General features: G+C 37.4%; 1 protein-coding gene across 4 annotated transcripts in view; it reads left to right on the top strand.

Moving 5' to 3' along the window:
- The window catches only part of tab2 (TGF-beta activated kinase 1 (MAP3K7) binding protein 2), a 74,357-nt gene extending 60,969 nt beyond the window's left edge, over positions 1–13,388 (top strand). The window contains exons 4-8 of one of the 4 annotated variants that reach the window (XM_030129002.1): positions 451–611; positions 2,013–2,106; positions 7,037–7,132; positions 9,973–10,059; positions 11,600–13,388. In XM_030129002.1, the coding sequence (XP_029984862.1) occupies positions 451–611; positions 2,013–2,106; positions 7,037–7,132; positions 9,973–10,059; positions 11,600–11,739 (578 nt within the window). In that variant the 3' untranslated portion in view covers positions 11,740–13,388. The remainder of the gene's footprint in view (positions 1–450; positions 612–2,012; positions 2,107–7,036; positions 7,133–9,972; positions 10,060–11,599) is intronic. The other 3 variants (XM_030129004.1, XM_030129003.1, XM_030129005.1) reach the window with 3 other exon arrangements.
- Positions 13,389–15,074: the final 1,686 nt, after the last annotated feature.

The following is a 15,074-nucleotide window of genomic DNA, read 5'->3' as shown; positions in this document are numbered from 1 at the left end:
CCATAACTTTTTGAGTTATGTTGCACACTAACGGACAGACAAACAAACAAACAAACAAACCCTGGCAAAAACATAACCTCCTTGGCAGAGGTAATAATACAGAGAAAAACTCAAAGCAACTGCAGAAGAGCTGAAAACTCTACAGTGATTTTTTTTAAGTCTGATGTTCATGTAACATCTGTTTCTATCGTTGTGTACTCTACTGGTGTGTATTTTGTGGACATCCTATCTGTTTAGTTGCTCTTGAATGCATCTAGAGAAGCTGTGTTTTTAAATTATAGTTCTATAAGTCTTGGACTGCAACTCCCATAATATTTAAGTTTCCATTTTACTAGGTAGCGGAAAACTGAATTTCCCAGATTAGTAAATTTCACCTCATTTCTCATGTTTACAAGGAAATGATTATTTGGTGGCTAATGCTTGTGTTTGCGTTTTTTGTTTTTTTCACAGCATTGCTGGTCCATCAGAAGGCCCGCATGGACAGGCTGTGGCACGAGCTGGAGCTCAAGAAGAAAAAGCTGGAGAAGCTAAAAGAGGAGGTCAACGAGATGGAGAATGACCTGACCAGGAGACGGCTGGAGAGGTCTAACTCGGCCTCCCAAATTCCTTCAGTAAGCCTTGTTTATTTTCCAGTATTTTTTGGACTGAAATTGCCAAACAAAATTATTTCAGTTCCTCCTTAATGCCGCATCAAAATTGCAGTATATCAGTTATGTTGATGATTTGGCTCCTAGCAGAACCATTTTCCTTTTTTTTTTTTTTTTTTCTTGTGAAAGTGAACTAAACTTTTCCTCAACAACAAACTACAACTGTAAAATGAACGTTTGTATTATCTGTATGAATTTTTGTATAAGTTGTTTTGCAGTTGTGTAGCTGTTGAGTGGCTCTTAGTCTTTTTTTTTTGTAAATAGCTGTGTAGTCAGCTCTGTCAGAGTGCTGGTGTATGAAAGCAGCTGCAGGAGGTTAATTGGCTGCTGTTGCTGAGCTCAGTAGCTCTTGGGTTCAGACTCGTTTATTCTGCAGAGGAGCAGCTCTGCTCCCCTGACTGGAACAATGTTTCCAACTCCTCACTAAGGAAAGTATCTATTGTCTGTCCTAAAAGTCACTAGAAGTTACTAAATGACATCTACACCTAATTTGCATAATTGTAATTGTAATGAATGATGTAGGAGAGAAGAATAGCATTATGTTAGAGACAGAAAGTGAGAATAAAAACACCTTAAATATGTTTAGAACTACAAATGAACTGTACTCTGTCAATTCCAACTGTCCTCATTTATCTGGGCTTGGGGACCGGATAAAGTGACCCAAAAGTGACACTCTGGAGGAGTAACTGAGGTTATTTATTTATTTGTTTGTTTGTTTAGTTTTTCTCTTCATTTTCTTCAGTTTGGTTTTTAACCTTACGGTCCACTTAAGAGATGACAACAAGTGACAGTAAAACGTGAACATTTTTAACCAGAACATTTGTAATTTTCAGTCTACATTAACAATCGAAATGGACCAAAAAGAGACAATAGAGAAAACTGTCAATGTCAGTGGGACTGATTTAGATTCAGTGGTTTGTTTTAGACAAACAATGAGTCTCCAAAGGTTTCCAATAACACCAGAAAAAGGGGATAGATTTGTCACGAGTGGCTTTTTGGATAAATAGTCTCTAGAGGGTTCTGAAAAATCACTAAATATACCAACAAAGTGTTTAAGTGTGAAACACTGACTTTTCAAACTACAGACAGACCATGGGTTTATATGACTGGGACACAGGAAACCATTTGGTGTCATTTAGAGGAAAAATGTGTGTGTTTTATTCATTTTACAAAAGTTGATAAAAGTTTTCAAATAAATTTCAAACATAGCTAAATTTGTTGCTAGATGCTTTTTGAAAGAAGTTGTTGAGGTTGTCTGAAAAGCTGCTAAATCTAGCAACAAAAGCGCCACGTTGACATGAGTGGACTGGAGGCAGTTGGTCCATCCTTTCATTTCTAACCTGTGTCTGTTTGATTTCCTGCCAGATCGAGGAAATGAAGCAGTTGCGATGCAAAAACAGGTTACTGCAGATCGACATCGACTGTCTCACCAAAGAAATCGATCTCCTTCAAACAAAAGGTAGGTCTGTCTGTTCCTGTCTGTCTGTCCTTCTCTCATATGTAATTTTCACTTTTTTTCGTAACTTTTTTTATTGAAATTAGTACAATGACAATACACTACCAGTCAAAAGTTTGGACACTGCCAGTTTTTCTTTACTTTCATGACTATTTACATTGTAGATTCTCACTGAAGGCTTCAAAACTATGAATGGACACACATGGAATTATGTAGTTAAAAAAAGTGTGACATAACTCAAAGCATGTTTTATATTTTAGATTCTTCAAAACAGCCACATTTTGCTTTTATTTCTGCTTTGCTCATTCTTGGCATTCTCTCGATGAGCTTCATGAAGTAGTCACCTGAAATGTTTTCCAACAGTCTTGAAGGAGTTCCTAGTGATGCTGAGCACTAGTTGGACATCTGCGGTCCATCTCATGTCATTCAACCTCTTGAGGTCCACTAAATAAACATTTTCCACATTTTCCATTAAATAATTGCCTTAATTGGAAACAGCATGATGCAACATTTTTTTCAGATACATTTTTTTTTTACATTTTTAAAAAATATATATATAATGTCCTTTTCAGTGGATTTTAAAAAAATATAATTAAAGCTGTGGAAGTCTTGTCCACTACAGGGGACAAAAATGCATTGCTGGGTCTCAGGAGCTTAAATGAGAAGGTGAGTCCAAACTTTTGACTGGTAGTGTATAAAAAAGTCATATATAGTATCCAATATATGTGATATCAGAACAAGAACACTACACCTGCACTCACATGTACACATACACATTAAAAAAAAGGGGGGAGGGTTGCCTATTTACTTAATATTGAAGTAATCTATAAAGGGCTGCCAAACTGAATAAAATAATTTTCCATTATCTTTTAGTGAAAATTTGATTTTCTCCAAATGTAAGTGTTGCATAATGTCTTTCAACAGAGTCTGATGAGTTGGAGGAGTTTTGTTCTTCCAGTTTAACAGAATAAGATGTCTGAATAGTAGTGTCACAAACTTCAAAACAACTCTGTTTAGAACTCAGGTCCACTCCTGTTGGTTCCACACCTAACATTATTGGTATTGGGTCTAGAGGGATCTGTCTCTTAAAAATCTTACACAAAGTCGCTAAAGTTTCAGTCCAATAGGTTAATATTCACTTTTCTGTGCACTGTGTCCAGACCAGATGCTGTGGAAGGTTTCAGTGTTGTTTCTGTCTTAACTCTTTCAGTGCCATGGGCCGATTAAATCGGCTTTACGAAAACAACCTGTAAAGTGCCACGGGCCGATCAGATCGGCTTTGGAGAACACACCATATTTGTGTACAAACAAACCATCCACCCCCATTTCTTTCTCACATTTCGATGACGTTCTTTCTGTGTCCCCCTTTTGAGACCAAGCAGATGGGAATTTGAGGTCACGCAACCAAATAATATTTTTATATCTTTTTAATGTTTCTTATTCTCCGGTGTTTCATCAGAGGGAGCCCTCCATGCCGGGGGGTGGCTGTGGACTCCGGGGGCTGTGGCGCCTTCTCTCACTGGGGTCCTCTCCTTTCTGGTGGGTGGGGGTCCCAGTTGGCCCTCTCCCACTAGTTGGGATGCGGGGCTGTGTGGCTGGTGCCTGGTCGCCGGGGTCGGCGGCTGCATCCTGGTGCGGATGGCTCCCTGAGACAGCGCCTCCTAAATTGATGTTTTACTTTTACTTGTACATTTTTGTTCTGGTCTACCCGTGCTCAGTCAGTCTTCTTAAGTATGTGTGAGCTTGTGGGTTTGCGTGTGTGTGTGTGTGTGTGTGTGTGTGTGTGCGGATGAGTGGGTGGGTGTGGGTGGGGGGCGGTACTGATTTTTAAACTGATATGTAAAGCACTTTGTGCTACAGTTTTTAATGTATGAAAAGTGCTATATAAATAAAGATTATTATTATTATTATTATTATTATGAATTATGCAAATTATGATCAATAATGAATCGGCTGCGTCCGGTGCGTTTTGAATCTGATCAGCAATCGGTCGGATGTTACCGAGCGGTTTCCTGCAGGATTCTTCAAATATTATTAAAAACGACGCGAAATACTGAAAAACGGCCAAAATCTGTGGCACTTTTAAGGCTTATTAGCCCCTTAACTGTCTGGCACCGAAAGAGTTAAAGACCATCGTACAAACTTGACAGATAGTATATGCAGTCATTTTTACTGGAGTACTCTGTCATATGGTCCAGTGCAAGGTTATAATAGTTTTGGATTTTTCATTATAGTTTAGTTTTATTTAATTTTGACTTTTTTTTCTGTAATTCAGTTAGTTTTAAGAGCAGGTTTGCTAGTTTTTATTAGTTTTTTTATTCGTTTTGTTTTTTGTTTTTTTTTTTGTAAATGCTTAGTTTTAGTTTAGTTCTAGTATTAGTTTTAGTTTTTTCATTACTTTTCTCTTCTTCTCCGTCGTATTCACATAAATCCTGTACAGGACTCTGCTGCTTTCTATCGACTTTAGTCTCCGTGTTTCCAGGTAGAGCGGGGACGAGAAGACGACTCTGAACGACAAGTGACGGACCATAATATTTATCTGTTTTAGTTAGTTTTATAAGCACACAATACAGTTTCAGTCTGTTATTGTTTTTTTCTTTTAATTATAGTTTTTGTTTATTTCAGTTAACGAAAATGTTTTTTCAATTCTAGTTTTCGTCATTTTGTTAGTTTTTGTTAACGATAATAACCTTGGTCCAGTGCTTCGACTCAAAGATGGACTGGTTGTATTATATCCTTGATTATCTTTATTAGAGGCAACAGATTTTTAGAGTTAGGGATAACAATTATTAATGCCCAGTTAATATTTATTAGGGTTACAGGTCTTAAAAATCATCTTTCCTCCAACTCTCATTATGAAACACTGCCCTGGGTCTACTCACTTTTACCACTGTCTTCAAATGTATATTGTTTTTGTTTATGTGAAATAGTGGTTTTGTCTATACAAATAAATTAGAGAATGTCCGATGTGTACTTCATTTCACACCAGGGCCTCTAATGCAGCTGCTTGGAAAGTTTTCCCCTAGTCATTTCTAATGTTCAAAAGGGAAGGAGGTCCTGTAGCAGAAGGTGAGGTCACATCTGATCCAGGATCTGTAGCTGTGGCTCGTCACTCACGTCCTCTAGGCACACGCCGTCAAGGTGCCGCTATTGTAATGTTAACTACCAGTTCTTCCTGAATTGCATCCTGTCGCTGGCTGGTAACAAGGGATTTATTGGCTCTTTGGCAGAAATCCACTGTTGACAGAGTGAATGAAAACCAACCAGTTCACAAACCCATGAAAGAAAAACCACCATCCTCTCAAACAGAGGACGCCTAGGATTCTTCTACCAGATAAACACAGGAATAACTCTGTGTAATGTGTACTTTTGGGTTTTAATTCCAGTAAATGGGAGGGTAGTGATAGGTGCACAAGTCCCCAACACATCTATGAGCATGAGTTAATGAAAATCAGTGTTGTCACAATGTTTTGTCTGAAATTCATGTAAAGTCAATTAAACAACTTTAAATCAAATGGGTATCGTTGGTCCTCAGTGGACGTTTTTAGAAAAGTTTTTTATAGTCTCTAGATTGGGTTAAAATAGTATAATTGGGTGTATTTAATCAGGCGAAACATGAAACATCCAGGAAATGAACGAAAATAAACCTCTTCTTCTCTCCAGCTGTAACATTGCATACTGTTACCGACACAAGTCACACATGAATAAAGGGATACCTTTAAAGAGTGAACGCTTTTAGCTCCGTATGAAACCTCTGAGCTCAGCTTTTCAGCTCTGTCTGTCGTATGAGTCCACCTCTGTGCTGACATGATCTGAAAATCAATCACAATTTATTTATACAGCGCCACATCACAACAAAAGTTATGTCATGACTCGGGCTGCACAATATTGGAAAAAACTGACATTGCGATTTTTTTTTTAACTCTGAGATAAATGTTGCGATATGAAAACCTACTCAGAAGGATATAATAACTGTGTGGTGCCGATGTTACAAATTAGTTGTGTTTCCCCTCATTGTGTCGACAGGTGCGTTAAGGCACTCTCGACGCAGAACACGTTTCAGTTTCATCCTTCTTGTAGCTGAAATAATTCCAGATAATTGACGTTGCTTTTCTTTTTGGCACCAAGTCTTTTGCCGCGTTCCAAGCAACCCATAACTCCTGTTTTTCCAACCTTCTACTGGTGAAAATGCACTGGAATGTCAGTCAAACCTGTGACTTCCCACCCGTGAACTCGTACTAGATCGATGTACTCCCAGTTCCGAGTTCTGAAGTCATGTAGCAATGGCGGCCCCTGTGGATGCGGTGTTTATGCAGATTGTTTATTGCAACAAGGTATTGCTCTAATGTTATTTATCTGCAAATGTTCTGCATAATCAGCAGCTGCTCTAGCGTTCGCTAGTTTTCAGTCCATTGAGTCCAAGAATAAATTTAAACAGCTTCTCTTGCCTTATGCACCGTTTTTACTCCTCTGTTTCCCTCAAATAACCAAGCACCTTTGGTGATAGAAACGATTGTAAATGAACATAACGTATGGTCCGACATGCTGGTTTGTGTACATACAGCTCCCACACTTCCTTGCGCTCAGGCAGTTTGGTGTGACTTGCCTGGAATGCTACAAAGTCGTGAGTCGTGGTTTGAAGTCGTGACTTACGGGCTCAAAAAACGGCCTGGAACGAAGCATTTACCAGTGGATATACTACTACCAGTACTATAATCCTATACCATCTATGAACTATTTAATAAACACTATCACAACTGTATGGAAAATTGAATGATGTCGATGGAGGAGGAGAGAAGCAGGAAAACAGCAGGAGGTCCAGAGATGATCCAGGGAAAACCTGTAAAGCACAGAGACTCCAGGGAAGAAAGAGAGAGTCAGTAACATGTAAAAATGTAACTGTACTCTCCAATTGTGTTTGATGTGTTTACAGGACCACACTTTAATCCCAGTGCAATCCATAATTTCTATGACAACATTGGATTCCTCGGTCCGGTTCCACCCAAACCCAAAGGTACTTTATCTATCGGTAAGTCTTGACAGGTTGCATGGTGGCCTTTTGACGCTTACACCGGTTTTCTAACATGACACCAGCAGCTCCACAGCCCTCGTAGTCAGACTTTGCGGCTTTGATAATAGCTGTGTTTACATGGACACCAAAAAATATATTTGCATTTTTAACTCCTGGAAACTCATCATGTTGTGATTTGACATGGAAAGAGTGTGTGTTGAAAGAATGTGTATATTAAACAGCATTAAATGATGGGATTGAATGTTTACATGGTTATTGAACATTCATATTTTTCTGTTATTACTGTGTGATGGAGGTGGTTTTTAGAGGCATTTGAACTCCGACTGAGCTGTTATTATTAAAGTCCATGTAATCACAGCTGTTGATCTGCTGCTGCTCCATAGGAACAGTATCTGTCACTGTCAACATCAGGGTCACACCAACATGAAGCACTGAGTATTAGACAGCCATCTAACACTGATGACAACGGAGACACTAGATTTAGCAACTTTTCAGACTACCTTTGCAACTTTTTTTTTTTTTAATCCAAAAAGCATCTTGCAAGAAATGTAGGTACTTTTAACCCTTTCATGCATAGTGGTCACTCCAGTGGACAGTTATTCTACAGCTGTTCTCTTGTATATTCATGGGTTTTGTTGTTTTAGTTTCATATCAGCCAACACAGTGGACGCTCATGCACCATCTCATGCACTGCAGTTCATACCATTACTGTAACTTTGTTATTCTTGATAAACCTGATCTGCAGTGACATGTTTTAGTGTATAGCAATTGCTATTTGTTATTAGACTGTAATTAACAGGCTTTTTTGTTTTTTTGGGTTTTTTGAACAAAAAGTTGTTTTTTTGTTGCATATTATCTCCATGAAGTGAATAACAACTAGTATTAAAATATGTTAAAATATGAGAAAACATCTGATGAGCAGCATTAAAAAAAATTATTGAATAGTTTTCCATATCACTTTATGATATTAGCTTTTTAAATAAATGTTTCTTTGCTTCAAAAATTAAATACATGATGTCCGGCTAAGTGAACATTTTTGTAACTCCTTCAAAGAAAAAAAAAAACAAACTTGATCGCACTATTTTTTTCATGCCTAAAGAGGAATAAAAACACTCAGGAAAAATATCTTGACTCAGGTTTTCATAATTCATGCATGAAAGGGTTAAAATTTGGAAATTTTTTTTTAGAGTGACTCAAACACAAAAACACACACATTTTTCCTCTAAATGACACCAAATGCTGTTCTGTGTCCCAGTCATATAAACCCACAGTCTGTCTGTAGATGGAAAAGTCAGTGTTTCACACTTAGACACTTTGTTGGTATATTTAGCGATTTTTCAGAGCCCTCTAGAGACTCTTTATCCAAAAAGCTACTACTGACAAATCTATCCTCTTTTTCTGCTGTTATTGGAGACTTTTGGAGACTCTGACATTAAAACACGTATCATTGTTTGTCTAAAACAAATCACTGAATATAAATCAGTCCCACTGACATTGACAGTTTTCTCTATTGTTTCTTTTTGGTTCTTTCAGATTGTTAATGTAGACTGAAAATTAAAAATGTTTATGGTTTACTGTGACTTGTTGTCGTCTCCTACGTGGACCGTAAGTAACCAAACCAACTCAAGAAAATTAAGAGAAAAACTACACAAACAAACCAACAAATAAATAACTAACCTCAGTAACTCCTCCACAGTGTCTCTTTTAGGTCACTTTAGTCCAATGTTTCTAAAAAATGTGGGGTGAGCCCCCTAGAGGAGGTGTGAAGGCGTACCGGGGGGCATGGGATCACTTTATTTTGTTCTTCAGGTTAGAACATGTATCAGGTGGAACTAATGTTTTCGTGTTGGAGCACCCTGGACTCATTTTATGGACGTACACCAAACCCATCTACTGCCATGGTGATCTGTCACTAAATTAGACAAAGAGTTTAGGTTTGGACAAAGGACAAGGACTGGACTGGAAAAGACACATGGCTAGACATGTTAGTGTTTTGGACCAGTTTGGACTTTAATGTTCTGAGATGTGCAATGGAAACAGGCTCATTGACCCACTGATATTGGTCAAATGTTCATCTTTGTTACAAAAATATGTTTGTTCTCAAAAAAAAAGTAACTTTACTGTCATAGATGTAAGATAATTACTTATTTCCTATTTTTATTTGGAAAAATATTGTCTCGGAGCAGTCTGGTTAAGTTTATTTGTATTATTCAAGCAAAAATCTAAGTTATTTTTAATTTGGACAACAAATTATTCAAAGAAAAGCAAAAAGTATTATTACAATATTGATGTTTCTTTCAATAAAAGTTCTAATTGCACCACTGGGATAAAGTTGTTGGGGTTGAGGGGGAACTGGAGGTTTATGGTCCTCCAAAGGGGGGGGGGGGGCACAGACAAAGACTGAGAACCACTGTTTTAGTCGGTTTTAGTCGGTCCCCAAGCCCCGATAAAGGAGGGCAGTTGGAAGGGGGACATTAAAAAAAAAAAAAAAAGCAAACAATAATTGACAGAGTTTAGGTTATTTGTAGATTTAAACATATTTAGGGTGTTTTTATTCTCACTGTTTGTCTCTAACACAGTATTATTCATCTCTCTTACATCATTCTTTACAATTACATGAACATTTACTGTAAATGAAGTTGCTAAATGACATCATCACCTATCGATCCTTTCATTACTTCCATTACTGTCCCTGTCCATGAGCTCATTCCTTCATTTCTTCATTTCTTGTCTCCTTTCCCGTCTCTCTGCTCTGTGCCTTCTTCCATCTGTCCGTCCATCTCATGTCCGTCCTCCTGTCCGTCCACGTCTTCCTGCTCGGCTCTGTCACGGTCCAGGGTCAGACCGGAGAGGATGTAGATATAACGTGACCTCTGAACTCCTGATGGAGCCGTCCTCTGGTCCTTCCCCTCCGCTGTCACTCGGTTGGTAGCTCTGTCCTCCTCCTGTGTCCGTCCATTCACCCACGTCTCCTGTCCTCCTGTCTGTACCTCCCTTTTCTGTCTTAATTAGTTGTTTTTTTTCTTTAATCCTATTTAGTTTTCTTTTGGATCTCTTCTTTCCAACCCATGGAAACTTAAGGTTTTGCTTTATTAAACACATACATTCCTAAAATGAATAAGTTTTCCCTAAAGCAGGAAACATGGTGAATTATGGGATGTAAGCCTTTAAACCTTTGCTGTTTTTCCACAGTTCTGAACATGCCATTATGATATACATAGTTTGACTAATTGTTCGTTCATTTAGCCCGACTGTCCTATTTTGATGTGAATTTTCAGAATAACTGTATAAAGATGTAATATCAGCACTCGTAACAGAGGGAGACTGAAGTGAAATGTTTGGAAAAGTGGAAAAACTGAGTGTAAATGCACAGAGTAAACTTCCATCTCTGGATTGAATTGTCTAATAAATGTTCATTTAAAAACTAAAAACAACTTTAGCAAAAATGTTCTTGTTTACAAGTGAATACAAGAAATGCATTACATTAAAATCTGTCAATTGTTATAATAATAATAATTATTATAAATAATTAAGTATAGCAAAATGTGCAAAACCAAAGTGTCTTTTTTTCCGGCTGTGAACTGGTATTTTTCTGTCCACATGACCGGTGTTTTATAAAACTACATCAAAACAACTACAAACTGGAACTGACTGTTGGACAAACCCATGTTTGTGTTGCAATTTAATTTAAGTTTGAACACAGGAACATTTTGTGATATAGCATTAGATCTAGGGCTGTATATTGGCAAGAATCTGGTGATATGATACAAATCACAATACTGGGATCACGATACGATATATTACGATGTATCATCATACCGATAAAAAGACAATTTTTTTGTTTGTTTCTTTTTTTTTTTAATTATTTCTTTGAAGAATTGAATTACACCAGAAATCTGCACAAATACTAAACACATTTTCATTTGATCACAACAGGATCTAATGCTATATCACAAAATCTTCTTGTGTTTAGACTGAAATTCTGTTTTACAGACATTACAGTTTCAGATCCTGTTCAAATGTTCATATTCTATTAGTTCAGAACTAACATCAGAACAGTATTTTTGTGCAAACCCAACAAAGGAACTAACATTCTTTAATAAAAGAGTGTTAAAAAAGAATAAATAAAATATAAACAAAAAAACAAAAATTAGCCTCCACAATATCTGCATTTGAATAAATACCTAAAAATATCGATATACTATTGTGAAATGAAATATCGCGGTATATTGCAGAACTGATATTTTCTTACAGCCCTAATTAGATCCTGTTTTGATCAAATAAAAATGTGTTTAGTATTTGTGCAGATTTCAGGTGTAATTCAATTCTTTAAGGAAATAATCATTTTTAAAAAAGAAACAAAAAATTGCCTCTTTAACAGTGTCCTTGCCTGATGCACAGCCCTACTAGTGTCATGTGTGAATCGTGTTGACGTTTTGTCTCCGTCCTGTCCCTTCACCCCAGACCCGAGCAGTAAGAGTGTGAAGTCCGTGGCCGACCAGGAGGAGGACGAGGGGACGCAGTGGAGCTGCACCGCCTGCACCTTCCTCAACCACCCCGCCCTCGACCGCTGTGAACAGTGCGAGTTCCCGCGGCACTTCTGAGCCAATGAGGCACTTCCCTCCTCCTCTGCCCCGCCCACCTGTCTGTCTGTCTGTCTTCTTCTTCTTCCACACTAGAATAGAACAACACCCGTCTATTCCTTTTTTTTTCGTAGGCGTAGTGTTGTCCCACTCTGCGTCCGGTTTGGGGGATGCTGTCCACTGAAGGCTGGACTGGACGGTGTTTCTACTACAGGCAGGCGGAGGCGGACCGTACCTCACCTTTAGAGACTCATGGGGTCACCTCCCTCTCCCTTTTTTTTTTTTTTTTTTTTTTCTCTGCTCAACGGGGATACCTCGCTGCTCCCCTCCACTCCACTCCCTGTTACAGTATTATCAGTGTGGCCCTGCAGTGTGACGGCACACACACACACACACACACACACCTACACAAACACACAACACAGGTGCCAACGTGCCATTTTTTTTTTTTTTTTTTTTTGCTGATTTTTATTCTTTTGTTTGTTTTTCTTCCTGTGCGGCGGCCTGACCGAGGTGGAAAACAGGAACTGTGGTCGGCCGCCACTCTCCACCTGAAGGGAAAACTAACAGACTACTTCATGGACTTTTTAAGAAAAAAAAAAAAGAAAAGAAAAAAAAAAGTTTGCTGTTTCTAGAAGATGCCAAAAAGGGGGAAAAAAGCGCGTCGGTATCGCTGCCGCCACACCGCCGCTGCTCACAAGTGCCTGTCGTCCTCCCCTTTTCCCTTTTTTCTCTGATCATGAGTTAATGAAATAAAACGAAAATAAAAAGAAACTAACTTGCATGCTTTGTGTACAGAACACAGAGGCAGAAACTCTCCTTGAGCTTTTTACTGTACATAATGTTAGAATGTGCCTTAAAAGCCTTCTTCCTCACACTATGAATCACTTGTATTTCCTGTAAGTATAGCTTTATAGACTTTATTAACTTTTTTTTGTCTTGTTTTGTTTCCCTCTTTTCAAAACATAAAGCACCCTGCTCCATTTTTAAGCTTTTGTACTTGATTTCTGCGAGAGTTGAAGCCTTGCAGAGCAACGGAAAACACCTTTTTTTTTTTGTTTGTTTGTTTGGCAGTCATCATGAAGCTTCCGGTGTCCGTTCATCGCTTCGTGGAAAATCACGGAGTTTTTTCCCCATGTACGATCTGCAAATGCAGCAAAGAGGAAGGCGATGGAGGAATCTTGTTTTTGTTGTTTTTCTTTTTTTTTTTTTTTTCCAGGATGCCAAATAACATCAGGACTGTCAGGAAAGTGGGAAGGAAAAGGGGTTTCTCACACACACACACACACACACACACACAAAAGCAAAAACTGCCATCTTATCTGACAACTGGAATGTAGGTTTAAGGTTTGGGACGACGACACCTCAGTGCAGAGACACTAAATCTTCCAGTACTATCAGGGTGTCACCTCAGATTGATGTAAATGAAAAAGAAAAAAAAAACCTCTCCTGGATCATCTTTTTTTTTTTTGGATTCTAAAGTCAGTTTCTTCTGTGCACCTGAATTGGTTGGTTTTTCATGAGGTACCAAAGATATTTTCTGTTCTAAAATATCCTTTCCGTGTCCCGTGCCTTTCAACACAACAGCTCAGAATTTTTACATCTCGGAAGCAGACAAGGCAAAAAAAAAAAAAAAAAATCCTCTTGATATTAGCTAAATGTAAGCACAATGTGACTGTCCACTTTGTATACTCGTATTTTTATTTGGCTCGAAATCCTCTTAAGCTTTTATCGATGAGGGTGTTTCTAAAAGTTTACTTATTGTCGTTACCATAACTGTGGAGTAGTTATTTTGTTCTTCCACTTTTTTGTGAAACGTTGCCTTGCGTTAGTGGCTTAGAACTATCCAATTTGTATTGATAATCTATTCTGTCAAAGTGCCATTTTAATAAAAGCCAAAAATTCTCTGGTATTAGTTTTTTTTGTTTTGTTTTTTTTTCTTCAAACCCATACTTGTTTTCTTTTTCTTTTCTTTTTTTTTTTTCTTTTTCAACCCAGAGAAACCAGTTTTCAGCTTTTACCTGCACCTTGGTGTGAAGAGGCAGTTTATTCATGTTTTATTAAATGGAAAAAAAAATAATAATTTGGATATCTAAAGTGTTTTTGATTTTAGCTGGGAAAACTGTCTTTGTAACAGATAAGTTATTTGTAAAAATAAAAAAAAAAATCTATTCTGACTTTGCTGTGGTGTGGGTTTGTTAACTCTCCACTAGATGGCAGCAGAGGCCAAAGTGGGTTTCAGTCCAGAGGATCTAAAATAACATACAATACTGACCACAGTGGTGAAAAAGGTCGGATACAGCGATATATTAATGCATCGGTGATCAGTAAAAGAGTTGGATTTATAATTATACTTTAATAAAACTGTTGGGATGGTTTGGAAAATGCAAATTTAACCCTTAAAGACCCAAACGTCCACCTTTAACCTAAACCATCTACTGATCTAAACGGTTTAATACCTGTTAATCCACTAATCCTATCAATACATGGAAATAATTGGTGTAAAATACAGTTCTTCATCTTTTCATGGTCATCAGATATGACCCATTTGGACGTTCAGAGGCTCTGTAGTTACCATGGAAACACCGTCATCTTCTACAATAGGGCTGTCAAACTCATTTTGGTTCAGTTCCATATTTAGCCCAATTTGATCTCAAGTGGGCCAGACCGGTAAAATAATGACGTAATAACTTATAAATAATGACAAATCCAAGTTTTTCCTTTTTGTTTTAGTAAAAAAAAAAAACAATTTAATTATGAAAATATTTACATTTTACAAAAAAGATGTGAATAACCTGAAAAAAATGAAATTTCATGTGAAAATTTAGTGCAATTTTAACAATATTATGCCTGGACTTATTATTTGTACATGCACATTTACACACAGTTTTATGTAAACATTTGGTAACAGGCAGAATATTGTTAAAATTTTGAAATTTGGAACTAAAATTTTAACAATTTCTACAACATTCCATCTCTTATTATTTTTAACACAACTCCAGATCCCAGTGGATCCATAAATGCACCAAACATTTAGGAACAGGCAGAATATTGTTCAAATTGCACATTTGGGGTTGTTCATCTTTGTTTTTATTTATGTATTTATTTGTATGTTATTGTGAAAGAATAGTTTTGTAAATCTAAATATTTTCACAGTGTAATCTTATTTTTTTCACTTAAATTTTTTCCACATAATTTTTCACAAAAAAAATTTGTCGTCGTCATTATTTCTGGGTTATTGTGTAGTTGTTTTTACTGTAGATCACATTGGTCTGGATGTGGAACCTGAACCAAAAGGATTTTTACAACCTGGACTGTTCAGGTTCATTTATGCACTTTCATCCTGCAGGGCCGGA

This window comes from Sphaeramia orbicularis, chromosome 24 (genome assembly GCF_902148855.1).
Source record: "Sphaeramia orbicularis chromosome 24, fSphaOr1.1, whole genome shotgun sequence".
Classification (NCBI taxonomy): Eukaryota; Metazoa; Chordata; class Actinopteri; order Kurtiformes; family Apogonidae; genus Sphaeramia; species Sphaeramia orbicularis.
The sequence above is the reverse complement of the archived record's forward strand: the minus strand, read 5'-3'. Positions and strand labels throughout refer to the sequence as shown.